Source organism: Perca fluviatilis, chromosome 16 (genome assembly GCF_010015445.1).
Source record: "Perca fluviatilis chromosome 16, GENO_Pfluv_1.0, whole genome shotgun sequence".
Lineage (NCBI taxonomy): Eukaryota > Metazoa > Chordata > Actinopteri > Perciformes > Percidae > Perca > Perca fluviatilis.
Genome location: NC_053127.1, coordinates 26329542 through 26352928, shown reverse-complemented (window position 1 = coordinate 26352928; position 23387 = coordinate 26329542). Strand labels below are relative to the sequence as shown.

At 38.9% G+C, this 23387-nt stretch overlaps 1 protein-coding gene across 2 annotated transcripts in view; it reads left to right on the top strand.

The window, feature by feature from the left end:
- Window positions 1-23387, top strand: part of gabrb4 (gamma-aminobutyric acid type A receptor subunit beta4) — a 236603-nt gene that overhangs the window by 181113 nt on the left and 32103 nt on the right. For both annotated transcript variants that reach the window (XM_039777576.1, XM_039777577.1), the window contains exon 2: window positions 1719-1813. In XM_039777576.1, coding sequence (XP_039633510.1) covers window positions 1719-1813 — 95 coding nt within the window. The remainder of the gene's footprint in view (window positions 1-1718; window positions 1814-23387) is intronic.

Sequence of the window (23387 nt, the reverse complement as noted above, 5' to 3'; positions counted from 1 at the left end):
GACGATCGATTGATTACTCCAGTGTAAGCAGCTGTAGATGTATGAGTCTACAGTGCTGTCTGAAAGCCCACTTATTGCATTAATCTCTAGACACGCAAAGTAATATTGCCATTCATGTAATCTTCTTAATTGGCCATTTTATTCAATCAATATAAAATCAATTAAAAACAATGGAAAAAAAAATCCCAGCAGATCACATCATCTGTTGTTGTTGCTTTCAAGAGGAGGCAGGGTGTAAGATGTAACCTTTCAATAAATAAGCTCTTGTCTAGTCCTTGATATGTTTAAAATATGGAGTACTGCACAAGCAGTTCATGAACATCATCACAGATCTCCAGATTAATTTCTTGATTGTTTTGTTGTTAAAGGCACTGATACATACATATCCCTCATGGCCTACTCCTTTCCCTTGGCTGCAGTAACCTACAGCCTCAGCAATGGGATGTAGGAGTTCAGTGACAACTGGCTCGCACTGCTTTGACATTTTGATCTTATAATAATAACCCAGAAAAACAAATGGGGGAGATCTTGTATGTTTTTCAGGTGTCATTGATATTCCCCTCATAATGACGCTCTCAGGTGTCAAACTCGCAAGTCCTGTAACTGGCCAGCTTGATGAACAGCTGCACTATCTGTGAGCTAATTGAACAGTGCTTCCCTGACTGAGCCGAGGGCTAGACCTCCTATCAGGGGAGCAATTTTAACCCACTTCGTCCCCCTCATTTCCCCCCTATGCTGATTCCACACCCTCCCCGTAACAAGGAACCTCAGCTGGAGAGCCAGCCGTGGTCAGGTGATGCAGGTCATGGCACCAATGTTTTAAGTGTCAGTCAGACTAGTGCGGTCTATACGTTCCTCCTGGGAATAGTCTGTCTCCAGTCCAGGCTCAGACCAACGCAGCCTGTGCTTCTAACAGCGTGATGGGAGGCTGTGTTCTAACACAGAGCGTATTTAAATGCATGCCAGTGAATACGACTGTGCTCCTGAGAGCGAAACTAATTGTGACATTGTTACTTTTAATGTCACTTCTTTTGAAAAGATCGACATCCATGAAATGCTTGACATGTGTGTCATCACCACAGCCACTCAACTGATTATATATATATATATATATATATATATATATATATATATATATATATATATATATATATATATATATATATATATATATAGTGTAGGTAGGGTTACAAGGGGGGAAATGCATACACAAAGTATTTTTTTAACCTTCCCCATGACAACACACTAGTCAGCATGCTTTTTATACATTTGTCTGACAACTGACTGCAACATACAAAGAAAATATATCTACCACCTAAGATGTTTTGCAGTGTGAATGTTTATTCTTTATTGTTTGGCAGTGATAGCCAAGGATGCAAAATTAAAACCGAAGTTGACTAAAATTGAGAATGAAATAGATAAATTATGTCAAATTAATACTTCAGTTAGAAGAAATCCGATGCATGAATGAATGTATGTGGTGGGTGTTGTTTAATGCATCCTAAGTCCTCTTTCCCTTTGTCAAAGACTCACCGCGTTGTCATAAGGACTTCCTCTTCAAAGTTCATGTCATTAATGTTGAGAACAGAGAGTACGTGCAGTAATCATTTATCGTACAGTAGGTGTGCGGTAGAGAAACAAAATGTCTATGACAAAAGTATCTGTTTTTGCTGCTTTTCCTCCACCACTTAAAATGGCTCTGTGGTTTCTGTCCTCAGCTCTTCCACTGGAAGCACCGGAATGTCTGTGGCCAAGACCACCGTGGACAAGTTGCTGAAGGGATATGACATCCGTTTAAGGCCTGATTTTGGAGGTACGTGTTTCGGCTGCATCTGCTTTGGGGGGGGGGGGTCTCTGTTGTCGAGGGAATGTACAAGTGAAGGTGTGTGCACAGTATTTACAAATCAATCCTCTGAAATCTGTCGAAGAGTGGGCCTGTGGCAAAATATAGGCAATGGCTTTGATGTGACTGCTACCATGTCATTACTATGCATCTATTCACGTATCGAAGATGGCTGCTCTTCGAGAAGTAGGGCACACACAGAGAAGAGCAGTCAAACACTATGTTTTTTAACACCAGGGATAGTGAATGTATTGATTTTGTAATGCTTTTAAGATTGGATTTGTTTTGTGTTGTCTTTGTATTGCGTAGCAGTGTTTTTGAGCATTTGATTTGCAGATCAGGGAAAACACTTTTGCCCCATTAACTTCTATTGGAAATTTGAAAAATTTTTTTTTAAAAAAATTTTTTTAAAAAAAAAAAAAAAAATTTTTTTTTTTTTGATTGTTTTACTGAAACAATTTAATCACAATAGATGTTTAGCAATACAAAAATAGTTGGAGTTTTGAACAGCAAACTAGCCTATTGCCAACAGCTAATGGTCACGGTACTTTAATGTAAAATTGAAGGTTTGGAGAAATTTGGGAGAAACCCCATTTTTGCAAAGTGAAGTATGGCACCTGTACCTTTAATGTACAGGGTAGATTAAAAGAGGATGTTTCCTGTTTCATCACTCTAACATTAGCATCTGGGGCCTGAATGCAATATATGATTAAACCTATTCATTTTAACACTTTATTGTCCCTGCTGTAGACATTAAGTATTAAAAAAAACACTTTGTATTCAGAAAAGCTAATGGCCACTTCCAAAAACAAAGAACAAAAGAGGCGTCTTACTTCCAGGGCATGTTAACAGAGTGTGATGTTAATTTAATGAGAGCAAGTAACACAATAGTGTGTCTGCCGCCACTTAAATTAGCTCCAGCTCCAGTGTTTCATGGCCAAAAATCTACCGTATATGGAAATATATCAACATGCAGAAAACCCCAACGCTTGCAAAATTCATGATCATCCCTTGTTTAGCCATAATGAATTGAAATCATAGTCAGAAATAATAGACAAATAATGGATTTTTTTTTAAATAGGCTGCAGGCAGCAGCTTGTCAGTCATGCGACAACGTCACACTTGATGAGAATGAGAGCAAGCAGTGAAAAACATATAGCAGGTGCGCCTCCTCATATAACCTTCTTCAGGTTGGGTGCTCTGCCAAAAACAGATGCTCTGATGAAAGCTTATGTGCCAAAATGCGTTAACCGGATGTTAGCCATTGTAAAAATATGTCATAGTTGAGTTTACGGCTTCATTCTGTGTTTTGGAGTGCTGCCATTCCAGAGTTTCAAAGATTCATTGGAAGGAAATGAGAGCAAGCAGCAAAGAAATGTCCAATTCACAACTGTTTCAGACAGTAGTTATGAACATTTCACTTTTAAAATATTTCAATTCACAGCTAATTTCAGTCAGGGAATTATCAGATTGCCTTTATAACATGTCCACACCTTACTCTGCCCCACTAAAAGCATTTGAAGTAGTGCCTTAATGACAGTTGGCAGCAATTTTAACTAATCTAAATGACTTTCAAAACTTTATTGTCTTCCTCACCAGCAACAGTGTTGCCGCTCAACAGTTTTATAAGTCAAAGCAGACGAAATTGACTAATAACATTTCTTTGTCTTATACTTCATTATTGGCAGGTTTTAGAGCTTCTTTGACTTGAATATGATTACAGCAAACATATCTACTTCTGTGTTGGTTGCTTAAATATTTATTGGCTATAGCACACTATTGTCTAGCAGCCTGTGAATGCACTGGAATGGGTAGAGCAAGTTTTAAAGAGTATCCCAGGCAGAGAGTAGCTGTGCTTTACCCTCAGGCTAGGGAGCTGTAGTCCATCATATTTCCAACATCAGTCAGCTACTTTTGTCGTGACACAACTGCTGACGACCTTCAGCTCTCCAGATTCAACGAAGAGGGTTTTAATTTGGCACAATGCTGGACACTGACTGTGGCTCCTAACAGCCTGGCCAACACCCATATTTGAAATTAAAACTCAAAGGTGCACATTCATGGAAAAACACTATGGTTTGAATGGTCAGAAAGAGGTTGCCAAGAGAAATGCCATAGGATTTTACTGATGTGTTGTGGCCTTAGCACCAGTATATCCAGATGAAAAGCCCACTCTGCCCTCTACTCGCCATTGATCTGTGAGCCAAAGAAAAATGTTACACAGAGCCAAATCCCAGCATTCAGGATCTTACAGGGGAAGTGAATTGTATTCTTATAATTATAGTTATTATCATTATTTAATTTGCAGAAAAACGTTGTCTTTGTGCTATTTTCCCTAACTAATGCATCAGTTGCAAATGGTGTATGTATCTTTTCTCTTTCATTATCTACTTGTTTGGATTATAGCCCTTGGATGTAACGTCCTAATAATTTGCCCTTTCGTCATCAATATAAAGTCTACAAGTTTACTTTTGGAATGTATGTTGTATCACTGTTTAGGCTGGAAATCCATTTGCAGACAAAATTGAGTTGTTGGTTATGTCACTTCAGCCAGTGGCCATTAAGCAGTGCCTCTACCAGTGTCTGCGCTACTTCAGTGCCGTTTTTTTTATCTTCTCCTATTTAATATAAAACCCTAATGAAATAAGGATTAAACACATTTTAGTTCCAGTTTCTCCTACTGTAGTTACACTTTCTCACACACCAATGTCTCTTGTACACTAGCTTTAACTAGATAGTAAATGGGCAAATGCTTTTTTGAGAAATAGATTCCTGGTTAGGCAGATGATTCAAGAAAATGCGTGAGGATGTGTTAGGATAATGTGGTCCTGTTTGTGTGAGTTTGTGTCTATTGAGTGTCATCAGTATAGGGAGAGATTGGAACACTGGGACATTGTTAATGGGATTATGGATGAGGTTAAAAATTGCTCTATTCTTCTACAACTGTGTGCGATTTGCCATATGAGGAACTGGTCTTTCAACCACTGTGATCCAAAGCCTTGTGGTCCAATTTCAAATTTCACAGCCATTCCAGTAAGTCCAGTTTGACGTGTATATTGTGGCAGAGTTGCACCAGTTGTTGGAGCAGTGTGACTTTTGCGTTGTGTTTGATGATATGCTCTAAGACAGCTCTACTCTGAAGGGTTAATGGTGATGGCATACAGTACAGTGCCTTATGTTGGCAGAGTTACCTTCCCTGACTTTCAAGAAAGCACTTGATATTTATCAGGGACCTACAGATTACTGCAAGCATTACTGCTAGAAATATTCAGAGGGGACACCGAGCAGTTTAAGTGTTTAGTGTCATTACATTTGAGACTGATTTGAGCCATGATTGGCTCAGAGAGATCCAACTGAATTGGCAAAAAATCAAGTACAACTTTTTAAGAAGGAGCTCGGCACCCTCAAGGGTTTTAATGTGAGGGAACACATCCATAAAGCCCAGCTTGTGCTTAATGCCATGAAGGGTAAAGTATAGAAAGTGTTGGAGCATTTGCACAAACTGGGGATCATTGGGCCAGTGCATCTTTCCAAGTGGGTGGCCCCCATCATTCAGTCCTGAAGGAAAAAACTGGACATGAGCCCAACATTAAAAGGCACAAGGATTTGTTCAGGTACAACTGCCTACTACAGAAGTTGCCAACCATGTGCCATGGAGAGCCAATACGGGTTTTCTGGCCAACCAAATAATTCTCTCACTTGTTAGTAGTAGTAGTTAGAGTAGAGGGAAATAACTAATCTGTAAAATCACCTGCTGAGGTCGGGCCCTACATAGTTGGCCACCCTTGGACCCTTGGACTAGTGTTTGTGGCATACAGCCCCACCATTTACCAGTACACTTTAGACATTGGATAGAGGAAGACAATATCCTGTCCTGTATAGCCTTTGCAAACAGTGTCTGGAAGACAGATACATCCTTTGGGGTACCCGAGTGGTTGTACCTCCCTGTGACTGATCACAGATCATGGAGGAGATACAAGAGGATCATTTGGGTGCCTTGCGGTTGGCGACCTGTGCCCAATTGTATGTCTGGTGGCCCAATATAGACAAGAAGGTAGAGAAGAAAGCCCATCAAAGAATGGTTCAATCACCTCCTTACATACCTTAGCCAGTCTGTTCAAAAGGCAGATGTTCCTCATCTGTCTCTGGAATTTTGGATGCTTACTCAAAGTAGATTGATGGCCCCATCACAACAAGGTGTTTGCAGGCCATGGCCTGCTCAATATTGCAGTGCAGACAATGGGACAATATTTACCTGTTACCTTTATAGTGGGTTCATAAAACAGCATGGCATTTGTTATGTTAGTATAGGTCTTTTTCCCCTTCCTATTATGGTTTAGCAGAGCAAGCAGTTCAGACAGTGAAGGAGGGCTTTAGAAGATTATGAGGGACCACTGTCTGAAATAACAGATGAAAATGATCTGTGAGTTGCTTGGAGTTATCTAAACCCAGAGGGGCCTTGTCTCATTTATTGTCAAGATGGCAGACTGGTGTGTCATTAAATTGCACTCAGACCATCTTCCCTTGTGACGTGTGTCACAAAGCTTCTAGTGGCAGAACAAGTCCTACAATTCTGTCATCACCAGTGCACCTGGTACCATCAGTGTTGTTGCCTGAAGACCAGATACTTGTAGATAGTTCAGACTTAAAGGGTAGAACCTTCTCAAATTGACTACGTTTACATACACATAATATTCCAGTTTTTGTCCTTATTCCGAAAGATGATATTCCAACTAAGCTGTTTACATGGCTAATGAAAGTGAATATTCAACTAATATTTCCGTTTATGTAACGTGCAAAATAAAAACATTTCAAAGTTTACCACTACCGGTGGTAGACTTGTTGGAGCGTGCGAACACAGCATCCCTCTTACATTCCTTCAACCAGCTTCTTGAAAAATTAGGTGTAGCGATCCAAAAACATGTTGATATCCAAGTCTTTGATAATGTTTAAAAATAGCTGTGTTTCTCCTTCTTATCAGGTCTGCAGCCTTGCAAACTGTTGGCTGGTTGGTTTGTGTACAGAAACCATAGCAACGCACAGAGCTGACCATAAGCCGTAAACAGGCAAGAGGCCGTAAACTGCGGTAAAACCCCTGATTGAGACGCATATTCCGAATGCGCTGTATACATGTCCAAAGAATGCCTCTAAAACCAGAATAATACAGCAATATCCCACATGTCTTAATCTGAAAATGCTATATTTGGAAAAGGGCCTTATTCGGAATATCCAACCGGAATATGCTGTTTACATGACCTGTATCAAATTTGGAATATTGTCATATTCGGAATAATAGTGGAATATTGGTGTGCATGTAAATGTACTCAATGATGAACAGGGCCGTCAACCCGTGGTTGACTTGAGCCTCCTGCACCTGGAAGATCTCCTGTGACACTGCGGTTTTTGGGCAGATGTCACTTGTAAACATCCTGTTGTTGAGTTAAACATGTCTTGTTAAGGTATTTCTGGTTTTATGGCTGCTAGTCAGTCTCATGTGTAGTTTATTCTGAAACAGCTCTGCGACTGCTTTTTCTACAGCTCAGTGTCAGGTAGATGTCACTGAGCATGCTCAGGGACACTTTCCCGTATATACAGTTTGTTTTGCTTCTCCAGTTTATCCACCTAAGAGAAATGAACAACAACTGCCATTTTGATTGTAATGACTTTCAGTCAAATGCAACAAATTAGCTTTTACGTGTAATGTGGATTACTATGAAATGTTATTCTCTGTTCTAGCACAAATGCATAAGCATTTAGAAAGAAGCAGAGAATTATTAGAACCAGAACTATTTATAGTTGAGATACAGTTGAGTCTCACATTAGCCTGGCTTTCTGGCAATATCTATACTGTATTTTGTAACAATGTATGGGAACAAATATGCGATTAATCATGATAATCGCAGGAAATCACAAATTAATTGCAATTTAGATAATCATTAATCGTGTTTCGATACAAAAATGTCACTGCAACCATATATCACTTTTTAAATAATTTTTTTTATTCACACTGCCTTGCATGCATGCACACACAAACACATAGGCATTTGAGAGTGCTTGAGACCTCGCATGTCTCTGCATCAAATGATTATTTCTCCCTCAACTTGCCTGCCACTATACAATAAAACCACAACTGCAAATATTGCCTCTCCTGGACAACACAGCCCGCAATGATATAGACAACCCCTCTGAAATGCTTGGGATGGTTTCTCTGACACATGGCCTCAACACGTACAGTACAGGCATACAGTACATGTTGGCACAGCGGGATGTTCTGCTCTATGATGAAGTGGTTTTCATAAAAGTGATGACCCATTAAATGTATCTGAATACATTTATTAAGTAGAGTAATGAAATACATGACCTAGCTAAATTAGTTTCATAAGAGGTCCATTTAATTATTAACCAGTCTCTCAATACATTTACAAATATGGTGTTACCTCGTAGTAGATGCTAATTTAAATAATTTTTATAAGTAACAACAGCAACAAAATGAATGTTTTATGGCTGTGTGGTGAAGAAATGCAAGGCATTCTGCTTTGGCATGTATGCAGAGCATTTTAATCATGCCCATAGATTGTATAAAACATGGCCGTAGTCTCTGTGATGACAGCCATTGGTTTCTAAAGAGCCATTGGGAAGCTTACTGTGGGCGGCTCCAGCCGTCGCCATCTCGGCAGTACCCGACTCCGCCTGCTCCCGGCTAATCCAGGAATGGGCAAAGAGGTGGCGTGTGGATGTAGCTGAGTCAGGACCAAATGAAGCCTGAAGGACAGCACCCACATGTTGTTGTCACTTTGTAACACACATTATAATGCTCGCCTAGCTGCTAGCATAGCACACCCACATACTCTGCAACTGACTAGCTAGTAGTGCTTACCTAGCTACTGCGCATGTGCGACTGCCAACAAAGAAGGTACAGAAGTGAGATGCCTCACTCTGTAGCTAAAACAGAGAGCTCAACACACAGGGTGAAAAGATGAGCTGCAGGAACTGCAGCAATGTGCAGTACAACAAAAATATGGTGTTTTTTTGAAAATTAAACCACATAAGCCTATTCTAGTACAGCCTCTAAATACAATTATGAACCTGAAAATGAGAATAATATGAGTACTTTAATATCATTTAAATGAATGAGTAATATAAAAATCCACCCTCCGTATAGTTGTCATGAATGGGAATATTAGCTATAGAGACCAAAACCGTATTTGTACCAGGCTGTAAACACGTTTTTCTGCTGTAAAGTTGGGCATTTTAATATGGGGTCTATGGGGATTGACTCCCTTTTGGAGCCCGCCTCAAGGGGCCATTTGAGGAACTGCAGCTCTTGGCTCTTCCTTGTTTGCTTAATTCATCCCTGGAGGTTGCCCCTTTATCACGCCTAACAATATATTGCAACCTGTAACATTTCATTTCAATTTCTTCTTCAGACAAATTGTCCATTTATTCTACATACTGTAAACAGCCATGGTCTTCTCTGCTCATTACTTCAATGTGCATGGAAAGACTTCTGGAATACTTGTGGTTCAACCCAGTCAGCATACGTAAAAATACTGCCTATGGCCATGAAGCAGATGCCAATCACTGGATAGTTTGTTGATAGTCTTTTACTTGTGCAATATACTTAGGCCACTTGGTGTGTGGTCACATGTATACCTTTGTCTGTTTCTGCATGTGATCTAGTAAGACATTATTTCTTTGTGCGTCCACTACTGCTACCTGGGGTCATGGACGGCTGAGTGGGGTTTGTACTGTCGGTCAGGAAAAAAGGGCAGGGTAATCTGCCATTGCTTCTGTCACCATGAATGATTTGCGCAGGAGAACTGGAATCATGAAGAGTAATGGGTCACCAGTGTGCAGACTTGCTGAGGAGTCTAACGAGAGAAACAAATGTGATGTCCAGTCCGTTGGAAGAGATAACAGGAGCCAGCTCAGCTCTCACCTCGGTCACACATTTGTCCTTCTGGAGGACATATTTCAAATCAAGCTGTCACCTTCACAGGAATGGCTTTTATGATCTCAGCTTCCACCATTAACAAAGCATGAAGGGTGACATATCACAAATGCTGTGAACATGCCATTCTTCCTGCTGAGGCTGAACCAAGTGCAGAACACCTCTGATCAACAAAGAACCACATGTGTTAAAATGTATATTTACATTCAACACTACAGTGTTTTATGAATACATAGTTAAATATGCTGTGGTAGAATTATTTTTTTTGTATACTGTATATAGCTGGTACAAGGCATGGCAAAATATGTGTTCAAATACAAGTGCTGATCAGGAAGAGAGAGAAGTTGAAAGCACCCACCACCACTAAATAGTGTCCAGGGGTTGTTCTGTGGCAAGCACTTTTGAAATGGTGACTTTGGGACGAGCTTGTAGTCATTGAGAGAATGTATTTTTAAATGACCAACCTAATGTAGCATACCAAATCCCAAATAAGTCATTTAATAGTGCTGATGCATGCAGAACAAAATATACTATATATATATATAATTTTTTTTTTTTTCTGAAATGAAGACACCACATGAATTTGATTTGAATTAACAGATTTAAAACACCGCAGATAAAAAAGAAAATTATTTAAATAATTAAATTGGATGTGCTCCGCTGAAAATGTGCGCATACGGTGCATATCACAGTGTTTAATGTAATTACAGAAAACTGCAAGTTGCACCACATGCAACCTTATACTGTAGGGGGAAATCACTCAGCAACGGGTTTGAAGCTCTTTAACTGATTAAAGTACAGACTTATCTTCTTCTCTTCATTAAATAGAAAAGCCAGAGGAAAACTAAGATGGTTGGGTATGTTTTTAATGACTAACTAGGTAATCTGCTTGGTGGCAAGTCAGTATCAACCCATCAGTTGCAACTAAACAGATGAGTTAATTTAAGTTGGACTGTGAGGTAAAGCTTGTTTAGCTTTTTAATAAACACCCCTATCGGTGATTACTGTAAACACGGAAACATGGACTGCTCAAACTACGACAATGCGGTGTGCTATGAATTCTACTTCTACAGGCATATTTCCCACACAATAGATAGGTACAATTTAGCACAAACACAATGATTAAAACAAGAACTGGATCACTATTTATGAATATGTATTAGCATATACGCAATAGCAGTTGTGATTGTGTGATAAACACAAGATCAGGTATAGTGTGTATAGACTGTTCTAGAAGTATTTGTAATGTATGTAATGCATTGGGCTGTTTCATACTATTCAGCTTCTTTGCAGTGGTTGGTGATTATGTCAGCATTTACATTGTCTTTCTCTTCTTCTTATACTGAACATGGAAAATAATTTAGATTATCAGCACAAATACAGTTCTCTGATGCTTTCCTAAGCTACTCTCCTTCCTTACTTTGTCCTTGTCTGGTGTAATAAACAGTGATACTGGCTTAGTGTGTATTAAATGGTATTCTGTCAGCTGTGCAGCAGAGAGAAAATGAATTTTGCCGAGCATACTGTAGATGTGCATAAACAGGATGACAAAGAAACTGGAGAGGCTGTAAATGTCTAACAGAAGGTGCTGTACTGGGGTTATTTATGAAGTGTTGTCAACTGTTGTAGATAGCCCTGCAGATTTTAGAAATCCACGTGACTGCTCAAAATTGCAAGTGAAAATCTGCTCTGTGATTATTTTGGATAACTTCACATTCATAAAGGGCTTCAATGTTTCTGTTCAGGATATATATAGTGAGAGTTCACTTATGTATCTTTTAGGCAAAAACGACAGAAAGGAATGGGTCCTGTCCTTGGACTGTAATGTCACACATGAAATCAAAATATTTTGGTTGATAAGCCTCATGTAAAAATTCAATACCAACAATGTCCTATGCACTGTCAATTCAATGCCTCACATTGTACTGTAGATAATTAGATGTTGACATCACCCAAAATCTAAAAAAACAAGACATATTGTTGAAAGAAATTCAGTAAATATACAATGAGTGGACTAGAAACAGGAACACATGGCCCTTAAAAAATACCATGGAGTTGAAACACCTCTTTAACACAATAAAACAACAACAAAATGTAGCTTTACAAATGTTGCTGAACTATTGTATGGTACTGTAACGTTGAAAGTCATGTTGCTTCCAATGCTGTATTCCTATTTCTCTACAACAGGACAGCTGTCTGTCAGGGCTCCCTTATGACTGAACGGAGTATTTATCACAATAAGCTGTAAAGGAATTTGACAAGAGCCTTTTAATGGTTCCAATTGAAGGAGCATTAGCGTATATATTTTGCAGTTTAACGATCTCGAACATTAAAAAGCATCAATAGGTGCCAGGAGCACAGGGATGTGAGAGCCTGACTCTATCCGTAAGGCAGCTTGTGGCCCCAACAGTAAGCACCTGATCTCTGGCTATAGGCCGCATTCATTTTACCACTCTGATGCAGCTCTGTGTCAGTTCATCCTGCAGCCGAGTCATCAAAGTACGGTCACCTGTCCCTGTCTGCCATACGCAGCCTGGGCTTTACTGATCTCATTTCACATTGACCCAAATGAGCCCCAGCTGCAGCTTGATCTTGTTTGTAATGGAAAAGCATCAAATATAGCCATAGAACTGCAGATCAGTTGCATTGGGACTGGTGAGTAGAATAGACACTTAATTGACTGAATATGAAAGGGATGTAAAAAGCAGGAGCTGCAGCGCTTTATATTAACTTTCTAATGTACTATACTGTATGTAATGAAAGTGTAATTGATCTCAGGCTATCCTTTGTATCCTATACGATAACAGACTAAATGCTCTTTACATATGTGTGCAGCTATTTACAGAAATCACTTTCCACACGATAGTTGTACCCTCGGTGAACATGACGTGCAGGACGTCAACCTGCATTTTGGCAGCTGCAGCCATTAAGTGATATATATGGCAGCAGTTCTTTCAAGACCAGTGGACACTTTTGCAATACTGAGGACAATCTCCTAGTCTGCGTGCTGCCACATGTCACATGGGCTGTTTCGCATACGGGCTGATAGCACAGGCCGTTGTAACTCAGTCTCGAAGTAATGCCTATTCAGCGCAAAACAGGAGTCTGTTGTCAGAATCCCAGGATGGATGCTGGGGCATGAACAAGTGGTATCTATCCTGATGAAGAGAGAACACCCAGTGATTTATTTTTCGGAGGAAACACGGGAGAAATGCTCAAGCTGGGCGCTTTTTCCTTTTCCCTTCACTTAGATTTTCTATTTGAATTAAATGAGGTGTGTATGTAGGCAGGCAGAGGGGGGCAAGGGTGGTGAGAGATGGCATGCAGGAGAAAGGACATACTTCATCTTCCGATTCAAAGTGTTGTTTTCAGCAACTTTGAAATGAAGGAGAAAAATGCTGATAGAATTGCACCACGATGTATCGCAGTGGACTGCAAAGTACAAAAACCCTAGGTCAGACATTGGTGAGGCATCCTGCATGCTGCATGAGCTTTTTTTTCCATTTCCACTCTCCTCTTAACGTCCCCAGTGGCTCACTTTTTGAACCCGCAGTGATTGATGAGAGGTGTGTCCTCGACAGGGCCAGGATAGGACGGCCAAGGGCAAGATGCAGCTATCCAATTGTTTCACATAGATAAACAAGAAAAGAGATGTCATTTACAGCATCTGGAGATAGATGCTGTCATCCTCACTACCAGGAAGCACGCTTAAAAGGCCATCTCATTATTGAACTCCAACAGCAGGCCGTATAAAACGGGTTTCCACATAAAAAATGATGTGTGCATCATGTAGAACTGGAGAGAAAAATAAGATGGGAGAGTGTAGATGTTGAAGTCAACAATATGAGAGAAACTGAAGCTAGACTTTATGTTAGGGTTAGTTGTGCTAATATGCTTAATTGCAGCGATCTTAATAATAATTGCCCTTAGTTGCATCCTTTCTGATGTTTGGCGTACTTTGTCTGTTAGTATCTACTATTCTACAACTTTACACCAGCGTGGAGATACTGTAAGTTCTACCTCTCTCTTATGAGTATGTGATGGCTCAGCATATACAAGAACATTTGTGATTTTTAATCCATATGCAGTTTAATTTCTAAAACTTTACATTCAAATTTTGTTTGCTTTGATTGCTTTGGTGATTGATCCCAGTCTCAGACAAACACATTCATTTAAGGACATAAAAGATTCTGTATCTAGTAAACAGTTTGGTTACCATTCTAACTCAGTGCACAATGTATATTAAACTGCAATGTATATTAAGCAACAGCACTTCTGCTTTGTGCTGCGTAGACCATGGTATAATCACGGTAATGCACTCTAAGATGTTATGATATAGAAAAAAAACATTCGGTGTATTATCACTTACTGTACAACACAATAATTATGTGCAGTGGTGATATTCAGTGTCAATGCAGGAAGCAGAGTGATATTCAGGTCCAAGTGGGTTTACAGTAAATTCATCCAATTTGTAGGAATGTATTGAGACAATTTTGCATAGATCCTTACCTTGACTCACACAGCATGCAGCACATTTTGTAGTATATGGTCATTTCCCTGTAACTACCCTGCAACAACAGCTGTGTTACAATCATGCACATGAACTCAGAACAAAGCCGTAGCTGAAAATATTGAGCTTTGTCATCACAAGAAGTAAATATCTCAAGTAGCTGGCTGTTTGTTGGCATTGTTTTTTAAGTGCGTGCTTTCAAAAGATCCATTATTCAAGATTTCTTTTTTGTTTTCGTCGGGTGGCTACGTTGACGTCGCGAGTGCACTGTGGCTGCTCTTATTGAGACATCCGTTTCAATCAAAGGCCGCTATGTAAACATTTACAAATGACTAAACGTGTTATTGTGTCAACCTGCTGTATTTCTGCTGATGTGGTAGCCTATAGATCTCCATATATTCGGACATGCTGTCCTTTTTAGCTTAACTGCTGTATATGTCATACATATTTTTATTTATAAAGTCAAATGTCTACTGGACTACTGTCATTTACTTCCTGCAAAGCGCTCATTTGGTTTATAATTTATACCGTGTGGTCTCCATTTAAAGCATCTGGAATAGACCTGTCCATTTTGCCTATAAGGTCGCATGCCTGCCGTTCAAATACAGACGTACGTATCAACTGACTGATGAGCTTAACTGAGTAGCACAACATACCGTCTCTATTTCTCTCCGTCCTTCTTCCTTTGAGTCTTTGAACATTCCCCAGCACACACTGTCACTTTTCCTTTTGATTCCACTTTTTTTTCATTTGGGCTACGTGACTTTATTTTGTTTTCCTGACTTTACATTTAAACGGTTTGTTTTTGAAATACTATTTTTTCCTCGTTTTTGAGTCTGTCATTTTAGAGTCTGTTATCCAGCTCTGTAGACTTTAGTTTGTCACGTTGTTATTTTCTTTGCTTTGTTTGAGGTGAGATGTCTTTTTTTTTTTTCTTTTTTTTTTTTATCTCACCTGCACAATGTGACTTTCTCTGTTCCTTTGGTGGATCATCATTTCATGTGCCAATAGATGAGCAATAAACTCTAGATGGCAGTGCAGGAGAAGCAAAGAGCATTAGTCAGGTTCATATGGGTAAAGAATAAGTATATAATGTACAATATGTGTGTTTCTCAGTTTCAACTTTTTATAATAACTCATATTTGACTGAACCTCTCATACATCCTGCACTGGTCAACAGACCACATATCATTTTGTCATGTTTTTTGTCATTTCTCATTTTGGCCATTTCTTTACTTTAGGACTGTGTAGATATGATAACCCACCCATAATCCAGTTTTATAATTTCTGTCATCATGACATTGAAAAGATGACAGGAAATGAGGAGATAGAGATGGGGGATGACAGCCAAAGGTCCCCGGCCAGACGTGAATCAAGCATGTTGCGGTTCATCGTCGGTGCCTTAACCCCTCAGCTTCCAGGGTGCCCCAATATTTCACATTTAAGGTCTACCGTTGTTTTCTCAAAACGTTAATTGGTCGTAATTGTCAAAACAGCCTGAACAAGCAAGCAAATAAATTAATAATTAGAGGTAATAAAAACGTATTTGTCAAAATGGCAGCCAACAACATGACCCCTTATTCACTTACGTGCACACCAGAGTTAGTGTAATGGTCACAAATGAATATATTAATAGAGAATTAATTCATGAATCCCACTCTCTTGAGACACATTAGCCATGATCGTTGAGGAGGATCTACACATAATTACCACAGGTTAATGTAATTATGCAGGCAGCTTCGGCAGGACTTACCATTACACGGCATGCCACTGAACTAACTGGGATTTACTGCACATGTAGGGTTACTCAAGAGATTAGCTCTGAAGGAGTAAGGAGTTTTTTTCAGTAAAAAAAAATAATAGCAAATACCTAAAAGTCCTTACCTTCCCCACTTGGTCATACATCACAATGTTCACTTTAAAATGATGAAGGGACGTGGAAACGATGGCATCTGTTAAAACTGCCAGTGGGTGACTTGCTGAACAAATTAGGTCTATAAGTAAATAAATTATAAGTTGGACCATAAAGGACTATTAAATGAATCATACACTTATTTAGCCAATACGTTTCCTAATGGCTTCAGGATAAACCCTGTAATGAGCACACACTGTCCTCAATTAGCCACACTGTACATGGGCATGCTGCCTTCTTTAGAAAGAAACTAACCTTCAAGAGTTATTATTTCGTTTACAAACATATAAATAAAATTTAAACCGAATCATGAGTCACACCATCTACTGTTCTCTTTACATTGGTGCAAAGTACATTTACTCCAGTACTGTACTTAAGTATAAATTTGAGGTACTTTTGAGGTAAAATATTCTACTTTTTACTCCACTACATTGAGTAGTTACTAGTTACTTTACAAATTAAGAGTTTTGCAGACAAAACACATGTTGTTTATAAAATACAATGTTTTATTTTAAATTAAACTACCCAACAATATAACGGCCAGCTGAAAATAATCAGCTGATTAATCACTTCATTGATTGACAGTTTGGATCGTTTCCAGTTTCTATAATGTGAGGATTTTTCTGCATTGAGTACTTTTACTTGTAATACTTTCATTACATTTTTCTGATGATACATACTTTTACTTAAGTAACATTTTCAGTGCGGGAATTGTACTTGTAACAGAGTATTTTTTACAGTGTGGTATTAGTAATTTTACTTTAGTAAAGGATCTAAATACTTCCTCCACAACTGTCTGTTTGTGCACTACATGGCCGTCAGAACCACCATTTCGATTGTTTTAAAACAATATGTGTATTGACCTTACTAAACTAAAATCTGCTAAAAATCAAATTAAACTAAACCATGTACTCTAATTCCTTTTTTTTATCACTTTGGAGTATTTTAATAATGTTCCTCAGAGGATTGTAATTTATGAGTTGGAAAGGCAGTCGGGAATGTGTGCAGTGTTTCATAATTCACTGACAAAATCTGTGTATGTAAGTAGGAAGCATTGCTCATACGCAGCCTCTTAGTGTGGACTCTAAGTAGGTTTCATATATCAGGTTGGAGGTTTGTGACAGGATAGGACGATAAGATGAGGCCACCTTTACTTATCCTCTGTCTCTCTGGCTTCCTGTGATGTACTGCCTCTGCTCTCCTGTTTTACCTCATCATTTTCTTTTTACTTCTCTTCTGTCCTTTTCCACTACTCGTGGTGCCCGAGCTGCTTTTAATGATTTCCCTTTATTCACCAGCTATCACTTATCTTACATGGCTGTTTCTCTATCCATACAGTAGTCGCTGTGACAGTGCACTGTGCATTTATTCATAGCTGCTCAGTGGTGTTAGTGCAAGAGATTTGAGTTTTAGTATTATCCTCAAATAATCCTGGGTATGTGTAAAAAATAAAATAATACAGGGGTACTGCTGAACGTAACATACATGTATAACAATAAAATATATTTCATAATAATTATTATAATGAAAAATATACAGCATCATTCATATTACATGCACGTAATATTTTGCTCAAGGTGGGACCAACAGTACTGAAAGCAATAATCTTATTGGCTCAAGGACCAGTAAGTGACTTAACTTATGTAATGTTCTTTAAATAAATAATTTATGGTTATTGTAAGTGTCCAGGTAAGATAACTGAAGTTGGAAATATATAACACGGTTAATTAGGCCTCAAGAAAAACATTAAGGCAGAGCTGCAGAATGAATTGCTGGGTCAAGTCAGTGGGTCTCCTGGTGGCCTGTTGGGCAATAAAATTGAACAGCATGGCTTAAATCAAATCCCACTGGGTACGGTACGCTGAAATATCAAGTATACCATTTCCAACATTAACCTTCTTACTGCAGATGCAATTGTTAAACAATGAGAGCTTTTTTCATGCTACTTTTATTTCCTGACTGAAGAGTGTATATCACACCATAATAGATATCGGTCAAGTTAAAAGCACAAAACGTCTAAGCATGGGTTGTATATATTTTTTCTGTTTGTTACTGTTGAAAAACAATGATTGCTGAATGTCCGTATGAGAAATACACAAACAATGTTGCATAATGTAAACCTATTACAGTGGGGAAGTAATATTCTACTCCTTGGCTGTCTCCTGCCGCGCAGAAAACAAGCATTTTATTTTGAAATGGTTACCGGCGGGGAGCACTGTGGAGGAGAGACAATTACATGACTTTTGAATGTTTTTGAATATTTATTAAGACCACATGATGGCTCAGTGGTTAGCACTGTTGCTTTTGTTTTTTTTCCCACACAAAACCTGTGATCTTTCTGTGTGAAGTTTACGTGCTCGCTTCATGTCACAGTAGGTTTCCTCCGGCTGCTCCAGTTTCCTCCCACAGTCCAGAGACATGCCGGTTAGGTCAACTGGAAATTCTAAATTGCCTGTAGGTGTGAGCGTGTTTGTCAGTTAGCCCTGTGATGGACTGGTGACCTGTCTAGGGTGTAATCTCGCACCCAGTGCATGCTGTGATATATAGACTCCAGCTCTTCGCAACCCTGAAAAGGAGCATGTATTAACTTTCATCTATGGCTATAAAGAAATGAGAAAGAAAAATGAGTTAAGAGTGTATATGCTGTACCTAACTATGCGTTATGGCTAAAAAATAAATTCAAAAAAAACTATTTTTTGAGAGTGAATTTCATATGATTAATGATTTCTGTTGTGAATTGAACACAGCACAGTATTCCCATCTTGTGAACATCTAGGGATATTTAAGGTCTTGAGGGTTCGGCATGAATAATTTCAGCCAGCACTACAGTAGTTCCCTGTGGTGACCTATATAGCTTCATTCATAAAGACAATCTACATTCACAACCTTGTGGACTAGCGTGTCAAAACTGTAGAGCTACCTCCCTCTAAATGTACTCTGTGTATGCAATCCACCAGTCAACATAATATATTTGCACACCCTGCACTAATCCATACAGCCTCTTTTTTCTTTCTTAATGTTAAACAGTTATATGCAAACATTTGTTTATGTATTTATTGTTTGTTTATTTCATATTTAATGTTTAGTATGTGTGTGTATGCACCAACAACCGCGGCAAATTCCTTGCTAAGTGTTACTTACTTGGCAATAAATCCCTTGCTGATTTTGATTCTGATCACCACCTACAGTAAGCATGATGTGAAATGGTTTTTAGTCATATTTTATTGATATATTTATGGATGATGATCTGATTTAATAAAAAATTAAAAAAAGTTTGTAACCAGCCTTAAGGTGCCGCACCATCTTTTAGGGTAGGTGTGTTCACATACCCATAGCTCAACACACTAATTAATGGTAAGGATGTGTCAGAGTTTGGTTGTAAAATTCACACATGACACACACACACACACACACACACACACACACACACACACACACACACACACACACACACACACACACACACACACACACACACACCGGTTGGTAGATCTCAGGCTTTTCACATTCACACGAAGCTCGATTGGAATATTTAAAGCGTCTAAACTTTACATCACAGCCAAGCATAGATGTGGTTTCCTGAGTGATCATGTTCACAGAAATCACTTACCAATCATGGAGTTGAATTCAATAGACCTGCCATAAACACTGTGTTGAATAATTGAACATTAAGGTGTCATTGTTACTTTTTAGATCTTCTGTATTTGGTCACAGCCGATGCGTATCAAAGACACCCTTTGGTTTTTTAAGTTTTTTTTTTTTTCATTCTCTGCTAGTGTATTGGTTGCTCTCTGCCACGATGGAAATAATTGAAGAGGCCACTGTACAGAATGCAGGGGAAGAGTACGGTGCAATGTAACATGTTGTTCTATTTGTTGAGGACAGTAGCCATTGAAAACCAAAGAAAACACAGACTCGGCTGGATAAATCATCATGCTTCTCTTGCAACACTGTTGGGAAAATGCTGCACAGTTGCTATGGAACTCTCAGTTGCTAGGCAATGGGTTGATTATCAGAGTTTTTTTTTATATAAGAGTAGTGTTTTCGTTGCTGTCCACCAAATTTGCTTTCAGAACTGACAGGTTTTTACAACTGACTGATTCATGACAATGCTATCCACGATTCAAATGCAATTCATCCAGTGTGATATATTCATACTCTGGACTGGAATTTGTGCCATACTGAATATTCAAACGCTCTGTATTTACATGAATTTTAAACATCATGAAAGGTTCCACTGGTAAACTAGATGTTGGGGTGGGTGGGGGGGGGGATGCAGTGCTTCTTCTTCCAATGTGTACCATACCAAACCATATATGTGACTGTCTAGCTTCCTTAAGGAGCCTTTTTAATCAGATTTCACCATGTGCTGATGCTGTATGGGCTGCAATGAGATGTCTTCTCTTCTGCTGAGAACTCGTTTTTCTTCTTGGCACAAGTACAGAATATAACCCAGATATGCCAAAAGATTTAACTCAGCCCCTAATCTCAGCACCTGTTAGCTGGTAATGAATGCTGCTCCATTTATGCAAATATCCAATTTATAAGCAGTGGAGATAGGGAGAGGGAATATCATTACTGAATGTTGCCCTCTTGTGGTTGCATTCCGATATCAGACTGATTAAACCTTTTTATTAGTGGAAGTAATTTTTGATGTTTATTATTTATAACTGCTTTTGCAGTGCACATTTCTTTTGTTATTTAGACCCGTCATGAGATTAAAAGGTGAGTTGAAAATCACTGTCTAAAGCAGACATTAGCAATGTTCATAGTCCAAGAAATACTAATGTAATACCTTTTTGAGGTTTGCCAAATACAAAACAAGAGCAATGAATACCAGCAGGGCGGACTCTCTCTGCATCCTCCTCTGATAAGGGATTCTGATGAGTGGAACACAACCACACTACTCCCTTTAAGTCTAATGAACCCATCAGTTTTTCAAATGGCAGACCTATCTAATATTGCATTTCATGGGACTAATACTAGCACTGTTACACCTAACAAAGGCCAGAGTAAGCAAAGGCCTCATGTGTCCTCTACTGTACTTTTCCTTGTAGAGAATTATGTGAAAAACTCCATTCAAAAATCTCCAAATTGAACGGAATATACAGGTAACATTGGCAAACATCTGAACCATCATGCATTATTTAATTTTAGTGCAGTGCAAGTTTGTTTATTGGCAACATTAAAACATTTTCTTATTAATAAAAAAAACTAATATCTGATTTTGTCAGACATAGAAGATAAATCTGTTCATATATACATATTCTATATCTGAGGAACAAAGAATAAGTGTACAGTAGGAGCCTTAGCTGACATTGACAATCCAAAATAGAAGCACTTAGTGATTTTTTTCTAATTTGTCAAGCACCCAGCTGATTACTCTCTGACAGACTTAGGGGAACCACATTTACTACAGTACAACCTATGACAACTAGTGCCTGAATTGGTCCCCAAAAAGGTGCCAGTACCCCAATTCAGCAATTGCATGACATGATCATTGCATGTTTCCTGGATATATTTATATTCATACCTTATAAGGGTGACCCTGAATAGCCGACTGTTCAGCGATTCGATCTAAGGAGACTGATTTGACTACCAATCGAGTCGAATCGTCGCAGTGTCTGAAAATGTGGTTATGAAACAAAGGATCATTCCATTCCGGCTTCATGGGGGTGCTGAATGTCTGATTTAACATAGAATTGCTTGGTTTTCCCAAATAAATCATATAGCCTATTTTGGTATAAATATCAGCTGAGGACTGTATATACAGTCTATGATATCAGCTTATTAGTAATATTGTTAATAACAATTTGAATCAGAAGTAAGGGTAATCATGCAGAAAAAAATCAGAAGTGCCAGTACTCAGTACTGTTGAGTTGGCCCATTTCAGGCCCTGAAGACAACTCAGTACAGCCTTGTTGACAATACAGTGACATGGACTGGCTATTTAAATCTGTTTGACCAAGAATGATTTCTAAAGCATTTGTCACATTTCTACAACACTGACCGATACCATGGGATTTGGAGATGTTAGATATCTTAGATCTAGCTACTGTGTGGCTCGAATTAGAAAAACAGGATGACCACTCCCTGACACTGAACCTATATTGTTTAGATATGGACGGCTCCAAGAAAATCGTTAAATAGGGCAGCCTCCCCGCCCACCACATCAGTTTAGCTTGTCTGCCCCGAGGCTAGATGAGACTGTCAGACTTGAAGCTAAATATGGCAACACATTGTTGGAGTTGAGAGGACAGCACAGCATACATAATAAGCAAAGGAGGGGACAGCTAGGCTAAATAAAAAAAGCAACTGTCAACGAGCAGTGGAAATATGATAAGCACAGCGAGATGCATGACTGGCTGCTTTTTGAACCATCGAGGGAATCTACTCGACGCAGCAGCAATCGTCATCGCAAAGTTCCCAACCTTGCTAATAATTCCCTCAGCCGTGATCCAGGTCAATCATCCGATGCAGAAACACAATTTACTGTAGACGTTGTGAAGATGATGTACTAATTGTAAACGGTTACCATGGGGATCATCAGGCACGCAGCGCCATTCAGTAAGCACGTAATGTAAATGTTACAGCATTTAGTTTCAAAATGCACTTATGTTAGTATTATTAAGGAAGCATTAAAGATAAGAGGAATTAGGCCCCTAACACCCCAGAAAGCTAAGCAGTAGTTATTTCTCTGCTTACCGTATGTACAAGATTCCATTTAACTGTTTCCACCATGATTGCTTTTGTGAACAGGGAATGCCATTTAATTATGCAATAAAAAATACCATTTGTTTTTGATACGTTGTTTTATTGATCACTTCACATAGTTCTGCTTGATGGCCCTTTGCAGACAAGGTTCTGTCAAAGTCATTTGGCTTTATCATTTCTACTCTAATAGTAAGGGTATCTGATGTGCTTTTGATATCCAGGGAAGCTGCTACCTAGTTAGAATGATTGGTCTTAGTAATGCTTTTATTAAAGGAATAGTTTGTGTTTGTTAAATGTCCTCCAAGTAAATGGCCAAAAACTGTTTGATTAATGTGGGTGTGAAAACCATGCTTAGGTAAAAACAGATGCGAGGCATTAGTACTACGACTCTGGCAAGAAAGTTGGCAAATATCCCTCCTTTAAGATAGCTATATGGCAGTTTCGCAATCATTTTGCA